The 25,080-nt window shown below is 41.2% G+C and overlaps 1 protein-coding gene across 8 annotated transcripts in view; it reads left to right on the forward strand.

Annotated features, from left to right (window-relative positions):
- The first annotated feature begins 22,733 nt into the window (after nt 1-22,733).
- Nucleotides 22,734-25,080, forward strand: part of TUT7 (terminal uridylyl transferase 7) — a 60,370-nt gene continuing 58,023 nt past the window's right edge. For 3 of the 8 annotated variants that reach the window (XM_082624353.1, XM_082624352.1, XM_082624354.1), the window contains exons 1-2: nt 22,738-23,509; nt 23,910-24,460. In XM_082624353.1, the coding sequence (XP_082480479.1) occupies nt 23,941-24,460 (520 nt within the window). In that variant the 5' untranslated portion in view covers nt 22,738-23,509; nt 23,910-23,940. Of the gene's footprint in view, nt 23,510-23,909; nt 24,461-25,080 lie in introns of all 8 variants that reach the window. The other 5 variants (XR_014294333.1, XM_082624348.1, XM_082624350.1 and 2 more) reach the window with 4 other exon arrangements.

The raw sequence follows: 25,080 nt of genomic DNA on the forward strand, positions 1-25,080 counted from the left end.
TTACAAAGTACATGGTTTAAATAATTCCAGAGCTTTGGAACACAGATCTCTTTTTTCAAGACACGAATCTCATGTAACCATAATCATGATTGGCGGTGGGGAAGTTTAAAAACAGAGTGTCCCCCAAACCCTCCAGACTTAGTTATACCACAGCTAAATCAGGTGATTCCAACACATGATTCACATCCCACAAAAAATGAAATGTTTACAAAAACGAGGCTCCCAAAGGATAAAGTAGCCTTTTCTCAAAATCCATTCAAAATTTTAAGCCGATCTTTCTATGTTTTGCTTGCCATAACTACCAGGTTTCCTATTCTAAAATAAAAGGTTCATACAAACACACACACAATTTTCACATTTAAGTTTTAGCATTCTGACATATTTTAAAAGCAACTTTGCCTTAGCAGATACAGGTCACAAGTCAAGACTATTACTGTAGTGATTTGTATATACATATATTTTTTATTACGGAAATTTTTAACCATACACAAAATGGTAGAAGAAATAGTACAGCAAACTCCCATATACCAATCACCCAGCTTCAGAAATTATTAGATATTAGAGATATTTTTAAATGCAAAGAAAAAATTACACAGCATCATACCTTCTCCTGCCTACAACTACAGAAACAATAATATGACCACCAACACTGAATGCGTTACAGAATATGAGCTGTTTGACCTGCAAACACATTAAATTTTGACCCTGAAATGCCCAGGGGAGTAGCTGCATAGAGCAATTTTCCTAAATCCCTTGTATAATAAAATTGATGCTAAAAATTCACGTTGACTGTAACATATGATTTTTTTTAATTTTTTATTGTTATAAAGTTATGCATTTTCATTTTTGTAAAGTTTGCAAACACAGTCACACAAATTTGCATATGGGTGGGTATTTTATGGTATTATGAAATAACTGTTCATTTTTTTGGTGAGATAACTATTATGTTTAGGTAAGAGTATTATTTTTAGGAGATGCATTAATGAAGTAATTGAAGGAGAAATGTTATAATGTCTGCAACTTGCTTTTCAAATGATTCAGCAAAAACTGTATATGTGTCTCTGTGTGTGTGTGTGTGTGTATGTAGATCCAGGGTTGGCGAAATATTTCTGTAAAGGGCCAGACAGTAACAGTTTTAGGCTTTATAAACCAAAAGACAAAATCAAGGATATTTTGTAGATAACTGTATAACTAGTTAAAATGTTGCTGCTTAAAAATGTAAAAACCCTTCTTTAATTTATCAGTGTTGTACAAAGACAGGTGATAAGCAAGATTTGGCCTTGGCCTTAGTTTGCCAACTCCAAATGTAGATAGACAGATACATAGATACACATAGATAGATATAGATAGGGTAAATATGAGAAAACTAACAACTGTTGAATCTAAGTAGAGGGCACGTGGATGTTCATTGTATCAGTCTTTCAAATTTTCTGAATGTTTGAAGAATTTCATAATAAAAAGTTGGGGAAAATACAAATACATAAAAACACAATGAAAATAAATATCATCCACAATACAAGTACCTAGATAGAGATTAACATCTTGGTAAAGTAGATCTTATTTTTAGTTCTTGGAAGGTGTGTTTTTTCCAACTATAATGAGATCCTACTCTGTAAAGTTTTATAGCCCGTCATTTTCATTCACCATTTATTCATAAGCATTTTCACATGTCATCATCATATAATGGACATATATATTCCACTGAACAAATGTTTTAAGATGTCTTAACTATTTCCCAATCATTGAACATTCAATGTGTTTCCAGTTCTTCACCCAAGCAAATAAGATTTTTTTAGCTTTTTTCCATTTTCTATTTTTTATTTTGAAAAATTTTAAAGCTATGGAAAAGTTACAAGAGCAATACCATGAATACCATACACCTTCCACCTAGGTTCACCAACTGCTAACAGTTTAAGACATTTGTTTTATCTCCCCTCTGTATATTTATTATTTTTATTGTTATTTTGAGAATCTTGAGTATATTACTCTTAAATTTCTTACTAAAATATTTGAAAACCACTGAAGAGCTGATTTCCTCAGGGTTTCCAGTTTCCACAGTAAATGTCCTCTGAGACCTAACTGATCTTGAGTGGCAGAAAAAAGACTCAGAAATATACATATATATTAACAAACCTAGTAGCTATTTTTAAGGACAAACTCAAATTAAAATCTTCACTTTGCCAACAAAAAGTTACATCGTGTATTATTAGGAGTTAGATCTCTAATGCTTTACTTACTCTGTAAAGAGCCACAGCCCCAAACACATTTTTCCAAAATGAGAATGTGACGTGTTAGTGTTATATCACACCTCTGTTGTAATTTAATTTTCTCTTTATACAGATTTTGCTCTGTCTCCATCCTCATCCAGCTTTGTGGGAAAACTCACCAAAGCTGCTCTGAATGTTTTTCTTTGACTCCACTGCCACCTAGTGTGGAGAAAAATGAATTCTGGGCTCTGTAAAAAAAAACTGAATGCGTACTATCAATATTTGCTTACTTATCTGGATTCAAAGCCTGTTTTATTGCAGAATAAACTCTTGGGAACTACACCCACCATGGTCTTCTTGCTTTGCATTAAGTAACAATTCTACAAAAAACAATCATACTTCAAAAATTAGACTATATTTCACGTTATTGTGAAACATGGTAGGAGATAAGGCTTGGTTTTCCCAATGTCCCTGTGGCCCATGTGGCCCTTTCACTCCAATCACATACTCAGGTTGTTAAGGTGGTATTTTCCTTCTTTCCAGTGTGATAGGTTGGAAAAAGCATGGAGAAAAAAGGGAAAGAAGGAGAAATTCAAAGGAGAGGAGAATGAGAGAGGGTCATAGATGATGGGAAAAATAATAATAAAGACACTAAAAAGACTAAAGATGGGGTATAGATACAAGAAAGAAAATGGAGAGGGAAAGAAGTGCAATGTTAGAATAAGAGACACAGGAGCCTAGAAAGACAGGGAAATATAGGGGAAGATGCAAGGAACCAAGGGAGAAAGAGGAAAGAAAATAAAAGGGGAAGGTGAGGGGTGCCAGGGTTAGGTGGTCGTTCATTGATCAGCCTTGGGAGGGACCACCAGGCCAGGCCCGCACACCTTGGGCAGTTTAGAGATCTCAGTACCCCTGACCCCACATCCCACCCCACTGCACACACACTTCTGCTCCCCAGCCCTGCTTCGTCCTTTTCCTGATGTCCACTGCCTCCTTTCCCACAGGACAACTGGGTTATTTGTTACACAAGCTGTCCAGCAGCACTGGAACGTAAGCTCAAGGAGGGCAGAGATCTTGGCCTTTTTTTTCTTCCTGTTTTGTTCTCTGATGTATCCCGTGTCTAGAGCAATGTCTGTTACATTATGATGTGCAATTAAAAAACATTTATTGAATAAATGAAGGCATGGGGGGCACTCTAGAAATGGACAAGAAGATGTATTTGTAACGTTTATTTTGCTTTATGACAGTGATACCTTTTCTCCTGGGCAGATCACATTTTCATTCGCAGGTTACCAGCTGGTTTTCAACACATCCTGCTACAGACTGAATGTTTGTGTCCCCCTCAAATTTATATATTGAAACCTAACACCCAACGTGATGGATGTTATTAGGAGGTGGGGCCTTTAGGAGGTGCTTAGGTCATGAGGGTAGAGGCCTCATGAATGGGATTAGTGCCCATGTAAGAGACCCCACAGAGCTCCCTCGGGCCTTCTACCATGTGAGGACACAGGGAGAAGTCTGAGACCCAGAAGAGATCCCTCGCCCAACCACACTGGCACCCTGATCTTGGACTTCCAGCTCCAGAACAGTGAGAAATAAACTTCTATTTTTCATAAGCCATGCAGTATTTCATTACAGCAGTCTGAATGGACTAGGACACTTCCCTCCCGATGAGACAAGCACTTCTTAGAAATTACTGGCACTCAACTCAACAGTGGTTCTGAAAGTCAAATTCTGACATCAGAAACAGAGGTACCAATAGGAAACACGTAATAGAATCAAATCACATTTTAGAAACGACAAAGCAAACTAGAGAAGAGATAGGTCCTCACTTCAGGCTAAATCTTAGAATGTCCTAGAGCAAGAAAAGCAAGTTATAAAAGGTTGTTTTGTTTCTTGCTATTTAATATGTTTTAAATTTCTCATTTTCCTACATTTTCCTACTTGTAAATTATATTAGATGTCTTATCTTTCCAATACCAGGCTCAAACAGATAAAATGATAACTGAATTACTGAACTTTATCAGTATAATAAAAGACTCTGAAAAGCTCATTTAAAAAATTACTTAGGGGCTTCCCTGGTGGCTCAGTGGTTGAGAGTCCACCTGCCGATGTAGGGGACACGAGTTCGTGCCCCGGTCCGGGAAGATCCCACATGCTGCAGAGAGGCTGGGCCCGTGAGCCATGGCCGCTGAGCCTGCGCGTCCGGAGCCTGTGCTCCACAACGGGAGAGGCCACAACAGTGAGAGGACCGCGTACCACAAAAAAAAAAAAAAAAAAAGAAAAGAAAGAAAAAAATTACTTAGGAGTTAGAACATGACATGAAAAGATGGCAAAATCTTTAAGAAGGGCTATAGAGAGGGAAAGCTTAAGGAAGATGTTTTTCTATCTGAAATTTGAAAAATGTCTGTGTGACAATGGCACACTTCATTACACGAATTGGAAACATTAGTGGCAGCTGAATTCAGTACTCAAAAATCAATGAAAAAGAATGTTTTCACGTATCTCATGGATGGGTCTTCACTAGACGGAGATACAAAGGCTGATTTGAAAATCTGGTGCTTGAAGCATGCTTGTAAAATGATGCTGATTCTACAAGTGCTCACACAAATAGGTCTTGCCAGCCAGACTAACATTGCTTTCAGATTGCACATCAAAATTTTCCAAGCATTCACACATACGTTATCTAATTTGGTCCTCCCAATATGTCTGTGGTATAGATAGGACCAGGTATTATCTTCAGCTATACCATTTTGTGGCTTTAAAGGAGGGAAGCTGGATTTACCCTATTTTCCCATCTCAGCCTCCCATGTCATGGACATGATAGTCATGGCAGCCCAGGACCAGAGGTCTCTCCCACCTTCCACCAGACCACTGTGTGTCCTGGAGCAAATATCATGGTGCTGTGCATCCTAGTGGGTGAATGCACAAGGGGTTCTACATCTCAAATGGGACTTCTAAATAGTTTGGAGGAAAGAGCTGGCAGAGCTTGGTCATCATCTATGACCACGGGCAAGTTAAGTAAACTCTTTGGGCTTTGGGTTCCTCATTTATAAAGTAATCATGTAGTTCTGTGTGGTCTTTAAAGAGGTGGATCCCAGACAATGAGTCCATGGGTCAGTTTGAAAAACAATTTTTTTTTAATTTTAAGGATTAACGTAGGCTTGCCAACCCTTTATGTGCAAAATAAATTCAAGATGTCGACAACTACAACCATCTACTCACCCCACCCCTCCTCTCACCCTCACTACAATCAGTGAAGAACTGACACAGAGATCCAAATAAGGACTGAAAACAACTTTATTACGGGGTTGGTCAAGTGCCAAATGCTCCACAGAGTAATAGGGTGCCTCATAAAGCTCAATAAGGGAATGCTAGCTGGCATCTCTGGAGGCATTGGGTTTAGCAACCACGCCTGACGCCAGTCAGATGCAGCACAGCCTGTCAGGGAGGGTGACTCCTCCGCCTAGATGAGCTGGGCCTGTGCTCCCCACACCTGTCCTGGTGGCTGCTTCCGGGGGCTGAGAAGTGGGCAGCTCAGCTACCGCCCCAGAAGACTCTGAAGCAGGTCAAAACAGAATGTTAAGATGACTTTAAGGCCATATACACTATAGGCCAAAATTCATTGTTTTTTCTGTTTTCCATTCCAAATGATATTCCATTCAATACTCAACATCACTCACCAGAGATCTTGCAATGAACACCAGACAAAAGTCTAAAAAACTCTAAATAACACAAAGCCAGCAACACATAAACGCCCAAATTTTAACCTAAACCTACATCAACGATTACATTTCCAAAGAGAGGTTGAATTCCAAACATGAAATCCTTTGACCTGGGTCAATTAAAGTCTGAAGACATTAAGGTTCAACATTTTCTCTCACTCAGATTGCTGTATGGTACGAATCTTCTCAAGAACACAATCCTGACAGCAGAATTGTCTCTTTCATGAGTGTTACAGACAGAAGATCATGGATCCCCGTGGCACAAAAGGCACTTTTAGGAACAAGCCAGAGGTTAGAGGTACCATCCACATGCAAGCTTCCAATGGGATGGATCCTGAGAGAGGAGCCATGGAAATTGTGGCACTCCTGTATCTCCTTGATTGCCCTATCTGTGCTTCTCAGCTGAGGTGAAGAATGTATCCCACATCTTCTTCCACTCCCCAGCTCTACACTCAGGAAGACGCTAGGACTCCCTGTGCATTTTTAGGCCATTCCCAGAACTATTGGTACAACAGATACCAGCTGCCACGTTGAGGGTCTGGCTCAAGTTCCCATAGAGGACAATCAGTTATATACATACAGTGGAATTATTAGCCAAGTTTAAAAAAGAAGGAAATTCTGACACATGATCCAACCTTATCAGCCTTAAAGACATTATGCTAAAAGTGAAAGAAGCTAGTCACTAAAGGATAAGTAAGATTCCTTTTATATGTGGTACTTAGAATAGTCAAATGCATAGAGACAGGAAGTAGAATGGTGGCTGTCAGGATCTGGAGGGAGGAGGGAGTTAATATTTCATTGGTACAGTTTCAATTTGAGAAGATGAAAAAGTTCTGGAGATGAATGGTGGTCATGGTAACCCAGCAATGTGAATGTACTTAATATCACTGAACTGTACACTTAAAAATGGTTAAGATTGCAAATTTTATATGTATTTTACTACAATTTTAAAACTTTTAATCATAAAAAATCTCTTAGCCTGCTTGTAGAACTACAAACACCGTTGTACGATTCTCTTCCACGATTCTTTCCAACCCTTAGCTATGCAGTGATGCCAGAAACAATGAGACCGTCAAAGCATCGAGGCTCTTTTACTAAATTCTATAGCCAACCCAGCCCTTCTGAACTCTCCATTTTGATTCACAGAGGAAGGCTCTTCCTTCAACATTTCCACGTCTAGGCCTATGCTGGGAAGAGAGCTTCCACTCCATGCTCTTGCCATCCAAAAGGAAGAGAAGCACCTAATCTGATCGATGAGCTGACATTCACAGGGTATAGTTCACTGGTGGGCAAGGTCTGGGTGAGAGTTCACTGCACCTGTATGTCTCTTTGTGCAGTTAAGCAGGCTAAGCCCAGCCCACTCTAGCAATCCATAATTCTATCTCTGCTCCACCTTCTCTGCCTGTGACTGGGTGTGAGTCAGATCAGCCTTGTGGAGTGGACCCGGTTGAATTTGGTTGCAAGGGAGGGAGAAGACTGCCCTCTGGACTGGATTTAGAGTGTTGCTGAGCCCTTGCCCAGCCCAGGACCAAAGTGATAGTTTGATCCCCATCTGGGTCTCAGTTTCGTGAGCCTCTTCTCCTCTGACAGGTGCAAGGGAAGCAAAACTTTACCTTTACCTGTCTTAGGCTTTCAGCTGGGGCTCTTAACAACAACAACAAATTAACAAGAGAAAAACAAAGCATGCAGCTCACATCAGCCAGGAGAAATCTAAATGAAGAATAACTCAAAGCAGTGGCTTAGAACTCTAGCTTATATAGCATCTTCAACCAAGAACAATAAATCTCTAGAGAAATGATAGGACAAAGGAAAGCAGTTTTAGACTTCCAAGAGCAGCAAACTGTGGGGAGGTAACTATATGGGAGGACACTAGTGGAGTAAGATTTGTTTGCAGATTCTTCTGGTGTCTCTGGGCTGATAAGAGTCTATCTCCAGTAAAAGGAGAATTTACAGGGAGTTCCCCGGTGGCCTGGTGGTTAGGATTCTGGGCTTTTACTGCTGTGGCCCAAGTTCAATCCCTGGTCAGGGAACTAAGATCCTGCAAGTTGTGCCAAAAAAGTAAAAAAATTTGAAAATTTAAAAAAAAGGAATTTATACCCTGCCTTTAGGCAGAAAGCAGGGACCTTTTCCTACATTTGCTGCTTCTTAATTGCTTTCAGCTCAAAACAACTTTTTCTGTCGAAGAGACATATTTTGGGGTGACATATTCTGGTTTCCTTCACAAAAAAAGGTGCAGCAAAGAAAAGGTAGAGAATAAAGGTTTCATTCCCCCCCAAATCAGAAAAGTAGAACAGATATTCTTTTTTAAAATCTCATTTTAAATTGAATACATTTTGCTTTATGCAAAAATCACTTTCTTGTTTCTTTGTTTTTCATTCTGTTCAAATGCTGAAAGTTTCCTAATTATCATCAGTCCATGAACATACATTTGAGGAACACTTGAGGAGTATTCCTCTGAAGTACATTTTGCTCTAAAATTCTGTGATACTAATACTGTTGTCTCTGCTTCCACGCCTCCCAGAATCCCAGGAAATGAAGGAGTAATAAAATATGAGTGTGGAAACCAGGTTTTAATGCCTTACAAAATGCTTTATGCAAATATTTGACAGATAAAAAAAATAAGGTCTTTTCTCCTGTGCCAGGGCAATACAGGACCTCATCTAAACAAACCATCTGTTTTTCTAAATCCAGGGTCTGCTTGGACTGGGACACTCTTATGTAGATGGAAAAAAACAAATACCAGCAGTGACACAGCCCTAGGGCACACTGCATCAAAAATGATTTCAAAATAGGTACTCAGGGGCTTCCCTGGTGGCGCAGTGGTTAGGAATCCGCCTGCCAATGCAGGGGACACGGGTTCAAGCCCTGGTCCGGGAAGATCCCACATGCCGCGGAGCAACTAAGCCCGTGTGCCACAACTGCTGGGCCTGCACTCTAGAGCCCGCAAGCCACAACTACTGAGCCTGCGGGCCACAACTACTGAAGCCTGTGTGCCTGAAGCCCGTGCTCTGCAGCGGGAGAAGCCAACGCAATGAGAAGCCCGTGGACCGCAACAAGGAGTGGCCCCCGCTCTTAGCAACTAGAGGAGGTCCACGTGCATCAGCAAAGACCCAGCGCAGCCAAAAGTTAAATAAATGAATAAATAAATAAAATTTTTAAAAAAAGGTACTCAGTTTATTTTTACTTCATGAGGCTGCCCGAAAATTCAGGTTTCTCTGGTTCATCTCCTTTGTGTTAGTATTTATTTATTAAAGTGAAATGATCATGTCTTTGTTATTTATTACACACCAGGAGTAAAGTTAAGTTACATTAAACTGCTTCATACCATGAAGTTCTCCAGGTATCTGGGTTCGTGAGAACTCATCTATTTCTCTGACAATTATTAGCTCATTCTCTCTACATGTAGAGAGGGAGAAAGAGAACTCTCTGTCCCCACCCCCACATAAAAAGCCAGTCTCTCTTTGCAAGTAATTTTCTTTTCAGCTGACACGTCCTAGATTGTTCTAAAAAGAACAGCGGCATGAGAAAATACAAGAACAGATGATTCAAAGACTCCCTGGGAACTGCCGAGCCAGCTCCTAATTGCAAATGCAAGGGTAGGCGAAACATCTGTATTCTGAGTCACTCCATTTTTCTAGAAGGGAGGATGTTGTTAGCCCTCCCGCTGCATAAACCTCTGTGGTCTGTAAGTGGGCCCCAGAGCTGGTTCACCGTGGGCTAGATCTAGATCTAGAGACCGCAACTGAGCTCCCAACCCCCGACACACACACACAAACTCAACATATTTTGAAGTCATCTTAATTAATTGACCACCTGCCTCTGAGAGTTTTTAAGTCTGTATTTTTAATAATGAGTATGCAAAGCAACATGTGTGTGTCTGTGTGTGTTTGGGGAGGAGAAGGAAGCAAATAATCTTAAAAACCTACACCGGTTTCTGACCCTGATACTCTAATGCCTGGAATGATACAAATTCAGGGATACGGCCTTTTGTGGAAAGAGATCCTAGGAAAAAGTGAAAAGGGAAGCAGGTTTTTTTCTAGAAAACTATAAAAACAGTTATTCCAAAAGAGAGCTGGTTAAGGTTTTTTGATTAATGAATAACAAAAAGATGTTAGCGAAAGAAAAGTAAGACACTGATGAGTGAAAACAAGAACTAACAGCAGTTAAGGCAGAGTCAAGTTCACCAATGTGTTTTTAGGCGTTACTGTCTCTTCTGATGTGACTCCTATGGGGAAATTTCACTGTTTATACAGAGAGTGTAAACAAATCTGTTGACCTAACAAAACACTGGTTTTCATTCCTCACACCTTCCTCCCCCAGCCGTGGTAAATAGCTTGACATTCAGGCTCATGGGTTTCGGTGTGAGTCAGAGGTTCAAATCCTGGCTCTGCTATTCATAGCTGTGTGTCTTAGGACAAGCTAACTACCCCCTCTAAGTCCCAGTTTCCACACTTACATGATGAGGATAATGGTCAGGTCTGTCTTGAAGGGCAGCTGTAAGAATATAAGGAGATAATGCAGGTAATTGCCACAGTGCAGCTCCGGGCACACAAAAAGGGCTCCAGAACTGTTGGGGTGGAGTGGGATGGCAGTTCGTTGTTGATTTATCTAGATAAACGCTCACACTTATGAACACCTGGAACAGAATAAAGCTAAAGTTCTCCAGGGTAGGCACCAAAACCTCAGACCCTAAAGTGACAACATCATGAGACATGCTTGTACAAAATAGCTCTGGGTAAGGAAATGCAACAAAACCTGAAAGAAGAACTGAGGATGGCAGAAATACCCACTTTGAAAACTCTGACAGGCTCAAGTGACTACAAGAGGAAGATGGCACATTAAGATACGGACTCCCTGAATCGGCCACAGGCACTACCTGGTGATTCCAGATATTACAATGGTCTGTCCTCAATCTGATTTTGCCCAAATGTCCTCAGAGGAACACTTGAGAATGTGATCTTTTCTCTCTGATGGAAGAAATGGGGAGACAGATGGTGGCTGGAAGTAATTGCAGGAAGGACCTGAGATAGGAAAGCAGTAGGAAGAACACACCTTAGGAAGTGTGAGAAAGTTATTCATTACCCTCGTTTCCTCTCATCCTCCCTTTCACCAATCTCTCCCCCAATGCCATGGGCTAGAGCACTGGACAGTCTTCAAACTTGACCAGAAATGATACCATTCTAATGTAACATAATGATGTATTATTTTGTTATTACTTACTTTTAGTAGCTAGTACTAGACTTTATCTTCCACAAGGTCTATCTTTGTTGGGAAAAGGCCTGGGTCAGTCCACTCAGAGAAGGGGAATATCTACAGGGTCACAGATGTTGGCTGGTACCATGGCTTCTGCAAAATTATCCTGTGTGGGGTAAGATGCCTGTGACACTCCTAGAGTGGAAGAGGAAGAAGAGTCAGGAGAGAAGAGGAAATTGGAAGAGAGAGAGAAGGAAGAAGAGTCAGTGAAATGATGGGAGGCTGGGTAGCAATGGAGGAGACAGCTCCTCAAATTCTCACGAATACCACTAAACCCATGAAAGCTTACTGAGTTCAGAGGTTACAGAACAGAATACACATGCAGAATCAGGAGCTAGAGAGGTAATATGATTAAACATACGTGCATCTACTAAAGGCTCAAAATGTCATAAGCAGGTATGGAAAGGTCAAAAAGACCTAGAGAAAACGAGAATGTATGAAAGTGGCATGCCAAGTTGAGGGAACTGCCTGGGTTCATGCATACCTGCAACCATGCACACCATCACTCATGCATCAGTATTGGTTGAACTCCTACTGTGTGCCGGGCACCGCACTAGGCTGTGGAACACCATGGTGACAAAACCAGAGTTCTTGCTCTCCTGGTGTTTGCACACTAGTGGGAGAGGCAGACATTGATCAAGTAATTGCACAAGGGACTTCCCTGGTGGTCCAATGGTTAAGGATCCACCTTCCAATGCAGGGGATGCAGGTTCAATTCCTGGTCAGGGAACTAACATGCCACATGCCACAGGGCAACTAAGTCTGCGCACCACAACTACTAAGCCCATGCACTGCAACTACTGAGCCCACGCACCACAACTAGAGATTCTGCATGCCACAACTACAGAACCCACATGCTCTGGAGCCCACATGCCACAACTAGAGAGAAGCCTGTGCGCCACCCACGTGCCACAGCTAGAGAGAAGCCCACGCGCCACAACACAGATCCTGCATGCCGCAACTAAGACCCGACACAGCCAAAAATAAATAAATAAATAAATAAATATTTTTAAAAAAGAATCCCCATAACAAGCTTTTAAAAAAAAATTGCACAAACATTGGTAAAATTATGATTGTGAGGAGTGTTATATAGAAGGAGCACATGATACTATGAGAGAATATAAGAGAGATTGGCCCAGCCAGAGAGATCAGAGAAGCTTCCCTGAACAAGTGATCTTATTGATCTTACTGATCTGAGCATTGAGTGATGAGAATGTTAACTGGGTGAAGAAAGGCGGGGGAAAGCAGCCCAGGAAGAAGAATATGTGTACACGCCCTGGGGTGGCAGGTTTGAAGACTGAGAGAAGGCAAAGTGTGGCTAGGGAAAAGAGACCCCGGGGAGAATGGGCAGCATGACGCTGGAAGGCGGGGAAGGAACAGGCTCCTCGGAGACTGCGGACCATGTGATGGTGTCAGTCTTTATCTTAAGGGCAGTAGGAAGTCATCATAGGGAAATTGACAGGAACCCCCAAGAAAGTCTGAAAATGTCAAGTGAGACCCCTGTTTACACTTTATTTCCACTTTCCTCAGCATCTCTACTGACTACCAATCAATGACAGCTTGTGTAATAGCATGCCCAATATCAGAAAAGTAAACATTTAATTAACTGTTAACCTAGTGATTTCATTTAAATAATTAGTATTTTTTAATGAATTTTCCATCAACATACAAGAAAAACTCTCAATTCTGAACCACCATCAAAACACAAATGCCCAGTATGTAAATTCATAATTCAGTATTTAGTCTTCCGTTACTTAAAGAATACTGAATTAGGAATCAAACAGCCTGAGTTTTAATTCTGACTCTGGCACTTATTAGTCACATGGCTTTGGGTTATTCCCCAAACCTCTCTCAGTCTCAACTTTCCTCATCTATAAAATAGGGTAATAACCCTTGCCCAACATACCTCACAGGTTAAAGTGAGAGCCTTTTGTAACACCAAATAAAGAGATTATTATTAACCTTTCTCCAAATTGCAAAGGCAAATACACGACTTATTCAAATCAGATAACGTTTTTTTTTAATCTCACGTATCAAACTGTTTTGCAATATCGTTACAAAATAATGCTTTGACGGCCACTGCCCTCTAATACATTACAAAACTACTTGTGTACATAAAACCACCAAAATTCTTTGAAAAGTTTTTCCCTTATAGGTTATTACAAAATATTGAGTATAGTTCTCAATGCTATATAGTAGGTCCTTGTTGGTTATTTATTTTATATATAGTAGTGTGTATATGTTAATCCCAAACTCTTGATTTATCCCTCCCCTGTTTCCCCTTTGGTAACCATAAGTTTGTTTTCCATGTCTGTGAGTCTATTTCTTTTTAAAAAATATTTATTTATTTATTTTTGGCCGCATTGGGTCTTTGTTGCTGCGCACAGGCTTTCTACAGTTGCAGTGAGGGGGGGGCTACTCTTCGTTGAGGTGCACGGGTTTCTTGTTGCAGTGGCTTCTCTTCTTGCAGAGCACGGGCTCTAGGTGCACGGGCTTCAGCACACGGGCTTAGTTGCTTTGTGGCATGTGGGATCTTCCCGGACTGGGCTCGAACTCATGTCCCCTGCACTGGCAGGCGATTCTTAACCACTGTGCCACCAGGGAAGTCCCTGTGAGTCTATTTCTGATTAATTAGCATGATGATCTCTAGGTCCATCCACATTACTGTAAATGGCATTATTTCATTCTTTTCTTAGGCTGAGAATATTCCATTATATATATATACCACATATTTTTTTTTGGCTGCGTTGGGTCTTTGTTGCTGCATGTGGGCTTTCTCTAGTTGCAGCGAGCGGGGGCTGCTCTTTGTTTTGGTGCACGGGCTTCTCACTGCAGTGGCTTCTCTTGTTGAGGAGCACGGGCTCTAGGCGTGCGGGCTTCAGTAGTTGTGGCACATGGGCTCAGTAGTTGTGGTGCATAGGCTCAGTAGTTTTGGCACATGGGCTTAGTTGCTCCGTGGCATATGGGATCTTCCCAGACCAGTGCTGGAACCTGTGTCCCCTGCGTTGGCAGGCAGATTCTTAACTACTGCACCACCAGGGAAGTCCCAATGTACCACATATTCTTTATCCATTCATCTGTCGATGGACATTTAGGTTGCTTCCATGTTTGCCTATTGTAAATAGTGCGGCATGTATCATTTATATTTACAAAAAAGAAAAACAAAGATAAACAAGAAACAAATAAATTTGCTTATCTATGGGGGTTGGGGGAATGAAATGGAAGAGATGGAGAGGGGATAGGACCTGTCTGAATATAACTTTTATATAGTTTCATATTTTGAACCATGTTAAGCATTTCACATATTAAAAAAAATAAATTAAATCAACAAGAATGGGTGGGTAGGAGGCCCTGAAAGTGAAATAAATGAATTAACTTGATTATAACCAAGTTAATAATACAATTACAAAGAAAAAAGAATTAATCCAAAAAACATCTGAACATAATAACAAATTATTCTGACTATACACTTTCAGTGGGATATATTCTAAGGACAAAAAAAATCTCAAACTTTACTTGGTAAGCTTGTTTTGGATAATGTTGGTGAAGTAATTCTCAAACTGTTTTGTGTATGTTATAGAAGTGAGCAACTGTTTTGTGTATGTTATAGAAGTGAGCAAATGAGTAAATACATTGATGTTTTGAGGAAGCAGGGAGTTCACTGTGGGAGAACAAAGAGACAAATACGGAATGGAGGTAGAATTCTATACTACTGGATGGGATATCAATTAGAGTATCATTATGAACTCATGGATTTAAAAAAGTGTTTCTAGTACTGTCCATTTAGAGGACCTAAAAGCAATTTCACCCCAGAGCAATGAGCACACATGGCACCCAGGGCTTGTTTTCTAAACACCATTCCCCAAACCCTTTGGGAAAATGCATAATTTCAAGGTGAGCCTGGAGCATTTTCTAGTGCCAGAATTTAAGGAAGTACTCAATACTAAGGAAGATACGTCAAAGAGATATAAGAACCTGTTTAAGGGGCTGCCACTTGCCAAATTTGGGACAATATGAGCATCAAAGTGAATAATGACAGGAATGGATTATAACACACTGAATAAAATAGAATCCATGAGTCTACACTGACTTTTTTTTAATTTTAAAGTGATTAGGAGGAGAAAGGAAAGACTTCCTTTATAGAAGAATGCTAACTAATAAACATAAAAGAGATGATAGAAATAGAAAGTCACTATTTCACAACTACCATATTAATATTTGATTTCAGGAGAGAATCATCAATGGATACTAAAACCATTGGGAGAAATATGGGGAACAGGACCTTCACACAGTCCAAAATAACCCATCACAAGTCACTTATTAACTACAAAGGGAAAAAATGAATCTTTATAATGGAGAAATACAGTACATAACACCTTAATCAAATAATCCAACTGATCATTATCAAAAGGACATATTCACATCATATATCCTCTGTTGTGACACACTCAGATGTGTGATATATCACCTATTAGTATTCCTGCCAAAAATGTTTAACCTAAGTCTAACCATAAGGAAACAATCAGACATCTGCAAAAGAATGCACTTGGACTCTTCAAAAATGTCAATATTATGAATGAAAAAAAAAAAAAGACTGTCAACCTGTGCTACATTAAAGAACAGAGACATGAAAATAAATATGATGTACGATCCTTGCTCAAATCTAGAATACCAAAAGAAAAAAAATGTTAAAGGACATTACTGGGACAATTGCAGAAACTTAAATATGGACTGCATATTAGAAAGTAGCATTATGTCAATATTAAATGTCCTGAGTGTGATAATTACACTGTAGTTACAGAGGAAAATATCCTCATTTTTAAAAGATACATGCTGAGAGTTTGGGGGCCTAGGTGTCTAGATATCTGCAACTAACTCTCAAGTGGTTCAGCTAAACAATACACATATGCACAAAGGGAGGAAAAAAGGGAGGAGGGAAAGGAAGAAAATGTGACAAAATGTTAAAATTGTTGAATTACGTAAATGGTATATAGATATCCATTGTACATTTCTTGCAAATTTTCTATAGGTTTGCTATTTTTCAAAATACAATGTGGTTGGGGGAGAAAGGGAGCTTTTTATATGGTCACTGCAAGAAGACAGCATAGTAAGATATACTTAGATAACATGAGAACCAGTAAGTATTCTTTAGTTGGGTAAATCCTTGCCAAGAGTTCAAGCTCTAGCAGAAAGCCTCCGGAAGATATTGGAGACAGGCAAAGTTAGCAACAACAAAATTAATTAGTTAATACAGGACACCCAGTTAAATCTGAATTTCAAATAAACGAGCAATTTTTTTTTTTAGTGTAAGTATGTCCCAAGCATTTTATCGGGCAGCCCCACTCAGAGAAGCACTGTGGTCTGTTCCATGCCCAGGGGATAAAGTACAATGGTTAAAGAATACTAGAACAGTTCAAGATTAGAGCCATTAATATTTTTTATTTACTATTTTTATTTAATCAAAGTTTACTCCATTTTCTGTAATGAAGACTACTCTTCAACCTATATTTTCTCCTTATATATGGTTGGTACAGCCCTAATTTAAGCTTCATTTTCTCTCTCTGCATTGCGAAGCTTTCCCCCACTTCCACCACCTTTGACTTCTAAATACTACTTTCCCATCCTCTTCACTACTTTTCTCCCTTCTCAATTTCTACCTTTTTGGCTCAGGAGAGAATAGTTTCAAAGCAATAGATGATACTTACCTGGGATTGCTTCTGGAAATTTGAGTCACTGTGTTAACCCCACCCAATGTCATTAGTTAAATGCCTTGACCTAGGCTGGTTGGGGATCCTCCCCTCCCAACGGAACCCCTGGATGTCTTGACGTAGCATTTTTGGTACATTTGGCATCCATCAGGCCAGAGCGGTTCAGAGAAAAGTTTTATATATTACACTCTATGAAATTCTCTTTTATCAGAAATGCAAATCAAAACCACAATGAGGTATCACCTCACGCTGGTCAGAATGGCCATCATCAGAAAATCTACAAACAACAAATGCTAGAGAGGATGTGGAGAAAAGGGAACCCTCTTGCACTGTTGGTGGGAATGTAAATTCGTACAGCCACTATGGAGAACAGCATGGAGGTTCCTTAAAAAACTAAAAATAGAACTACCATATGACCCAGCAATCCAACTACTGGGCATATATCCTGAGAAAACCATAATTCAGAAAGAGTCATGTACCACAATGTTCTTTGCAGCTCTATTTACAATAGCCAGGACATGGAAGCAACCTAAGTGGTCACTGACAGATGAATGGATAAAGAAGATGTGGCACATATATACAACAGAATATTATTCAGCCATAAAATGAAATGAAATTGAGTTATTTGTAGTGAGGTGGATGGACCTAGAGTCTGTCATACAGAGTGAAGTAAGTCAGAAAGAGAAAAACAAATACCGTATGTTAACACATACATATGGAATCTAAAAAAAAAAAACGGTTCTGATAAACCTAGGGGCAGGACAGGAATAAAGATGCAGACATAGAGAATGGACTTGAGGACACAGGGACAGGGAAGGGCAAACTGGGACGAAGTGAGAGAGTGGCACTGACATATATACACTACCAAATGTAAAACAGATAGCTAGTGGGAAGCTAGTGCATTGCACAGGGAGATCAGCTCGGTGCTTTGTGACCACCTAGAGGGGTGGGATAGGGAGGGTGGGAGGGAGGCACAAGAGGGAGGGGATATGGGGATATATGTATATACATATAGCTGATTCACAATGAAACTAACACAACATTGTAAAGCTATTATACTCCAATAAAGATGTTAAAAAAAATTCCCTCTTATCACTGAAGCTCCTCCTTTTTTGGTCTTCTTTATCAGGTTCTCTTATTTTTCTTAATGTCTAAATGTTGGACAGCCTCGGTGTTTAATTCTGGGCATTATCTCTTCTCTCCCTTGGGTCCAGTGCTCCCCAAAGTTCAATCATATGTATATCGTCTTCATGATTTTTGACATCTCTTGATAATTATTACTAGTTTTCTTAAATGGATATGTTTTAACTTATATTCTTTTAATTAATTTTTATTGGAGTACAGTTGCTTTACAATGTTGTGTTAGCTTCTACTGCACAGCAAAATGAATCAGCCATACATATACATATATCCCCTCCATTTAGGACACTACAGTGCATTAAGTAGAGTTCCCTGTGTTATCCTAATTTATATATTTTAAAAGAAGATTTTATACCACAACAATAGAGGAATTTAATATCATAAATAGAAGATAAATCTAAATAAAACCTCAAAATATATAAAATGTAATGTTTTACTTAGATTTAAAATAATCAATAAAACAAATTATTAATATATAAACAAATTATTAAAATGCACACCCCAAAATAAATTACTCATGAGAAGAACTGAGCTTTTCAGGATCAGTCAAGAATAGTGACTGAATGTTTGGCATCACGTTCCTTGTCTCGGGCTTACAGTTAGAAACTGAAGATCAGGAGGGAAGGTAATTTGCTGAAGATCAAAACAAAGTAGAGGCAGAGCTGGATCTATAGCCTGAGACTAATGAATCGCAATTGCAGAGAGTGGTCTCAAAAAGAGAGAATTCAGTGCTTCCCTGGTGGCGCAGTGGTTGAGAGTCCGCCTGCTGATGCAGGGGACATGGGTTCGTGCCCCAGTCCGGGAAGATCCCACACGCCGCGGAGCGGCTGGGACCGTGAGCCATGGCCGCTGAGCCTGCGCGTCTGGAGCCTGTGCTCCACAACGGGAGAGGCCACAACCGTGAGAGGCCCGCGTACCGCAAAAAAAAAAAAAAAAAAAATAGAGAATTCAGAAAGGAACACTAGCTCCTGACGGTGTGAGGGTTCAGTCAGGGCACAGGAGCTTGGTGCATGGTAGAGTAAAAAGAATATAAACACTTAAGTCTAAAAGGCTGTGGTCACGTTGTGAATAGGCCGGTAAAGCCATGTTACCATAAGCCTATGACTACTCTTTGAACCTCAGTTTTCTAACTAACTCACAAATTGTAGAACTGCGAGAAGACAATCAGACACAAGTACTGAGTGCTCAGCCCAGTGGTTACACAATCAGTAGAAGTTTCCTTCCTTCCTCTCCCATCTTTGTATCACCAACACTGCCACAGACCTACCCACCACTAGCTATATCTCCTTTTGAAGGAGATACGGATTTTTTTTCTTCTGAATAATCCAGACCTGATTTCTCTCCATCACTGCTCTGTGTCCAGTGCTGGGAGAAAGGACTTCATCTGTGCTGGGCTGCTTGGCAAGGAGAGAGGCAGCAGCTTCCTGGTGTCTTTTGGGGGTTGGGTCTGTAAAGATGAAGATGGCCTAGAGGTGACTTCTAAAAGCCTCAGGTAACCCTCAGCTTTCAGTTGCAATGGGAGGGCTGCAGGTTTTAGGGGGTAGCACATGAGCCCAGGGATATTCTCAGGTTCCTGATCCAGTGAATACTCAAAGGCTTCTTGGGAAGTTCGATCCCAGGAAAGCTGTGGGGGGCAGGGCTGTGGGGAACCTAAAAAAGTCTAGAGTGCAGCATTTGATGATTGTGGAGATGAGAAGCAGGCAACGGGACCTAAGAAATGGCTGGGAGTTGGGTATTAAGTTTTCATGGGAAAAGGGGCGGCTGAAACTTGGAAGTAGGGAGAGGAAGGAAAGATGGGGCTGCTAGTCTCCATGGCAACAGGGAGGGGAGCAGAACTTTCCATCACTCAGAGGGTGAGATTAGTTGAGGGAAAAGTTTGAAACATGTGGCCCATCCCCAGACTGGAACATGGGGGAAGCAGACTACCGAAGAGAAACATGGGATGATTTCAGGAGTGTGAAAATAACAGCAGGACACAATCAAGCAGAGAACTGAAATTGGCACTTTCAGGCATACTTGAGATTCTTTGTGTTCTTGAAAAGAATCCAGATGTTTCTGGATTCTTCTTGATGCCAAGGAAGACAGACAGCAAAGTAGCCAGGAGATTGCCAACTGGGGGGAAGTAGTGGACCACCCAGAATGAAAATCTCCTGGGAGTTGCAGCTAGATCCCAAGAGGGATGCATGATGCCATCATGTGTAGTAGGACTGGTCCAAGCTGGCAATAGCGAACCACTGGAGATGGACTAAGCTGACAGAACTAACCACGCGTCCATGAGTCTCAGACCTCAGCATCAGATATCCAGCAACAAGGCAAAGAACAGAGCCTAGAAAGACCAAAGAAGCAAGAGGAGCCCCTCAAAGAGCCTGTGGATGTGTATCTAGGGACACTTCTTTCCAATCATATGACTCCAGATCATCACATCTCCAGATAGCATGCAAAGGAAGTGGAGAAGGAAATCTGAACAATAGGGCATATATCCAAGAAACCAAACCATCAAAGATATGATTTAAATTAGCAAAGACTTGAGATATGTTAACTGGCAAGTTAAATTTTTTTCCCCATAGTTCCCAGAGGGAAGTAGAGCCCCAGAGTAACATTAGCTCAAATTTAGGAGGAAAAAAAGTATATTCATCTAAGCGAAGTCTTAAATTTTCAATTTCAGGACATTTTTTACCTTTACCATATTTTTCAACACTTTGAAAACAGGGACTGTGCCTACTTCTCTCATATATCAGGCACATATCAGGAATTCAACATCTGTTGAAAAAAATGAAACGGATGAATGACCCTAAATAAATGGCTGACTCTGGAACAGCACAGTCTAGGTTTTAATTCATAGCATATACTAGCTCATTGACTTTCCTGAGGTTTGAAAACAAGCACTGGAAACAGAATTATTTTACTTTACACAACTTCTTAGGTCATAAATATAAGGTCCTGAAATAATTTAAACTAAGAGACTTTGCGGCAGGCAGAAACGGGATTCTGTTAGCCCTCTGTAATTTGTTAATGAACTCTAACGCAGACAGCCCCATATTTCTGCTCCAAATTGTTGGAAATATGTCTGGACCATGACGCAATCACTGCAAAGATTCTGAGAAAATCAGTATTCCCTCCAGTGGCATCCAAAAAAGAATCAAAACAAACTTTTCAACTGGATTTTATGAACTCCATGACCAATTTATATTCCCATTACAGTACAATACTGACAGAAAGAGGTATCTTACCTGTCAATATCTTTTGATTAGTATTGCATCTTGTTTTAGAGAGCCTCATTTATCCTCAAGATGAATCTTAAAAATACATTTTGAATAGAAGTTAGGCTTTGGGAAACACATTGAAGAAAATGCAAATAAAAAATATTTTAAACTCTTAAAAAGATGTGTCCTCTACTGCTCCCCTAGAACTCTAGACAGTCAAGACTGACTTTTCCTAAACCGGTTGTTCCATACAGAGTTACTCGGCTGGGTGTGGTGGTGCTGCTCTTCCATATAATAAATGTAATAATGTATCATCACACTCCCTTTGGACTCCATAAAAGGCCACTGTCTGCCTGTCAGATTACTGGCTTGTCATGTATTTTCAGAACCAAAGTATCTAGATAAAGCATTGTACAAAAGTTGTACCTACCTGTTTTAAATCACCTTTAGTATAGACAGTGGTTAAGAACAGACTCTGCCTCATTAGGGTTTGGATTCCAGCGGTTCCATTTACTTCACCATAAACGCTATTTCGCCCACCATCTTTAAAAGGGGGTTAAATGCTATTCTCCTAGTGGGACTGCTGTGAGGATTAAATGAGTAATTATTTGCAAAGCCCTCAGAACGGTGCCTGGCAACAGCCAGTACTAATGTGATCATTTTAAGACCATTATCCCCACAGAATCTCATGGATTTAAATTTAAATACCCTTAAAGAGAAGAGAAATCAAAACTGTTGCATTTTCTCAAAGCTCCCTAATTTTATTAGTTGCTCGAGGCTTTCCAAGCATTTAGAACACGGCAGATAGCAAGGAAGGTAAAGTCAATGGAAAAGAAAGAGAGAAGAAAGGAACCCAGTTGTTTGCTAGTTGCATTAAAACATTCTCCGTTTGAAAATTCGAATATGAATGCCCTCCTTGGTCATCCTTTGCGTTTACACATTTTCTGCGAAACCAGATTTTGTTTTTAAGAGAAACAAATCCGTACACAATCCAAGAAAAAAGCACAGCATTTCTTTCTCTGAGCCATACTGTGATCTGGATGAACAGCGGAGGCTTAAAAGCTAGGGTCGGCCATTAAGACCTCACTGAGACTTTCAATCACTCGAATTATCAGAAAAACAGCACGAGCGCCACGAGGCCTCAGACCCACGCTGAACTTGCCCTGGAGGTAACCAGGAGCATCCAGGGGCAAAGCGAGCCTCCGAGCCGACCTGGGCACGCGGCTACGCCACGACCGCGGGCTTCGCTTCTCTCGCAGAGAACCAGAGGCTTCCTCCGCACGCCTCCCCGGTGCTTTTAAAAGCACAGGAGAGAGAGGGGCCCAGGCGAGGACAGCTCCGAGCGAACAAGAGTGGAGAGGCTGCACTCCGACACCAACCCAACGCCCAACACCCTACTCCCGGGAAATGCGCCCGCGAAGCGGCGGCGGAAACGGGAGCGGCGGGGTGGCGAGAGTTTCCGGTGTGCGCGGCGGAGCGCTCGGAATGGGGCACTGCCGAATTCCAATGGCGCACAATGAGACAGCGCTGAGCGCCGGAAGTGGGGCTGGAGGAAAACACGGAGAGGGAGCCCGGCCGGGACAGGAAGAGGCGGGGGGCCGCGGCGGAGATGGTGAGTGCTCACGGGCACCGTTTCCCCCCGTGTCCCTGTCAGACTCGCGTCCGGGGAGGGTCTTGGGTGGGTTCTCCGGTCTGCACAGTCGAGAGTGGGCCCGGCCCGGGAGATACGTTGGCTCCATCCTCCGCCGGCCTCCTCTCCCCAGTTGCGAGGTCCAGGGAACCCCCCGAGCCGGTGGGGCTGAGCTCTCGGGCTCTCTAGTCCGCGTCTTCACTTTGTGTCAGACCCTGCGGGGGCTGGAGAAGAAGGGATCTGGGTGGAGGCACTCGGCCCCAGCCCCCTGTCCGGCCGGGGAGACCCCGGAACCCTTTCGAGGAGGCAGGTCACTTCCTGCTTCCTGGTCCCCGCGGTGGCTTCTTGGCCAGGACTGCGGAGACGCCTCCTGTTTCTCCGCCTCCGACCCAAAGGGTGGAAACCGAGGCAGATCGGGGGTGGGGCGGTCCCATGGGGATCGAAGAGGGAGAACTGCTGTTCGTGACAAAACCAAACTTGTTTGGGGTGGGAGGATGAGGACTGGGGGCGTTAGCTTGAGTTGTCCCTTGGTCAGAAAGCCAGCCTCACTGACCAGAGCGGAGCCTTGGTCGGGAGCCCTCCGTAGCCCAAGAGATCGAAGCCTGTCGTTCTGAATAGTCGCAAGCGGAGCCGAGGTGCCAGGGTACGTAGAAGGGACTGAAAAGTGGAGTTGAGAGATGTACTGCGGTCACAAAGTTTCGGTTACTTTGTAGTAACACTTAAAAGTAATTGCCAGCTTGTTTTTAAAAGACTGGGGAGTTCTCTAAAGTATAGGCTTGGAGTGAGGTATTTGGTTTTGGGGGGTTTTTGGGGGGGTTCTGAAGAAAAGAGCTTTTGTTATATCTATATAATATCTATGAAGAATATTATAGAATTAAGCCTCCTAACTTCTAGCATAACGCACTAATTATTGGAGCGTGATGGAAATTAGGAAAAGAAGGGTTTCTTACAAGCTTTTGAGCATCTGTGCAATAAATGTGTGGTACTTTGTGAACTTAGTATGATACCTTGTTATAGTTTGTCTCCAAAATGCCTTCTTCCAGGTGAAGAGTAAGAAAACTGAAGTCAAAGACGATGGGAGATGCCGCAAAACCTTATTTTGTGAGGCGTGCTAAAGAGCGAGGGACTACAGATGATGAGGATTTCAGAAGGGGTCACCCCCAACAAGATTATTTAATAATGGATGATTATGCTAAAGGCCATAGCAGTAAAATGGAAAAAGGCCTTCCAAAAAAAAAAGGAACACCAGGGAACTATGGGAATACCCCCAGAAAAGGACCATATGCTGTTTCTAGCAATCCATATGCATTTAAGAACCCAATTTACAGTCAACCCGCTTGGATGAATGACAACCACAAAGATCAGAGTAAAAGATGGCTATCTGATGAACTTGCTGGTAATTCAGACAGTTGGAGAGAATTCAAACCTGGACCTAGAATTCCTGTTACAAACCGACCAAGAAAAGACTCTTTTCAAGAAAGTGAAGATGGGTATAGGTGGCAAGATGGAAGAGGGTGCAGAACTGTAAGACGACTATTTCATAAAGACCTGACAAGCCTCGAAACTATGTCAGAAATGGAAGCAGGAAGCCCTGGTAATGTTTCCAACTTGTCAGGTTACAACCCTGATGTCAGCAATGTCTTTTATTTTTCATTCAAATGAGTTTTATTATTTTCAGCAATGCAGTTCCAATTTTTCATAGTTTCTGCTTATTTAATGTGATTATTTTAAGGATTGTAATCATGTTATTTGGGCAACTTCAATATGTTGCATGTATTTCCCTTTAAAAGTTTACTTTGCCACAAGGCTTATTTTACTTTAGTAAAACTATATTTCCCATTGGTACTTTTTACAGAAGAGGGTGATGATATCCCCCTGGGGATATACCGTAATTTCTGAGGGGTATGTATGTGTTTTCTAAATTATGTATTTTAATTTTGTACTTGAATACTGAATGTATCTATAATATAAATGACAGAATATAAAACTTAAAAAAAAACTTATTCTATATAAAAACATGATGTAGACTGCATATATCTCCTGCTACGGAGGGATATGTATCTTTTGTGTGGAGCATCTATCTCTAGAGAAGGATATTGCAAGATTTTTTTTCTCAAAAGTGAACATGGTAAACAGGTTGAAAAACATTGTTTAGAAAGTCAGAAATTCAGATAAGATAAAAGCTTGTCCTTTTAGTTTCAGTAAAACCAAAAG

The sequence above is a fragment of the Mesoplodon mirus genome, assembly GCF_964341445.2.
Source record: "Mesoplodon mirus genome assembly, chromosome: 1".
Classification (NCBI taxonomy): Eukaryota; Metazoa; Chordata; class Mammalia; order Artiodactyla; family Ziphiidae; genus Mesoplodon; species Mesoplodon mirus.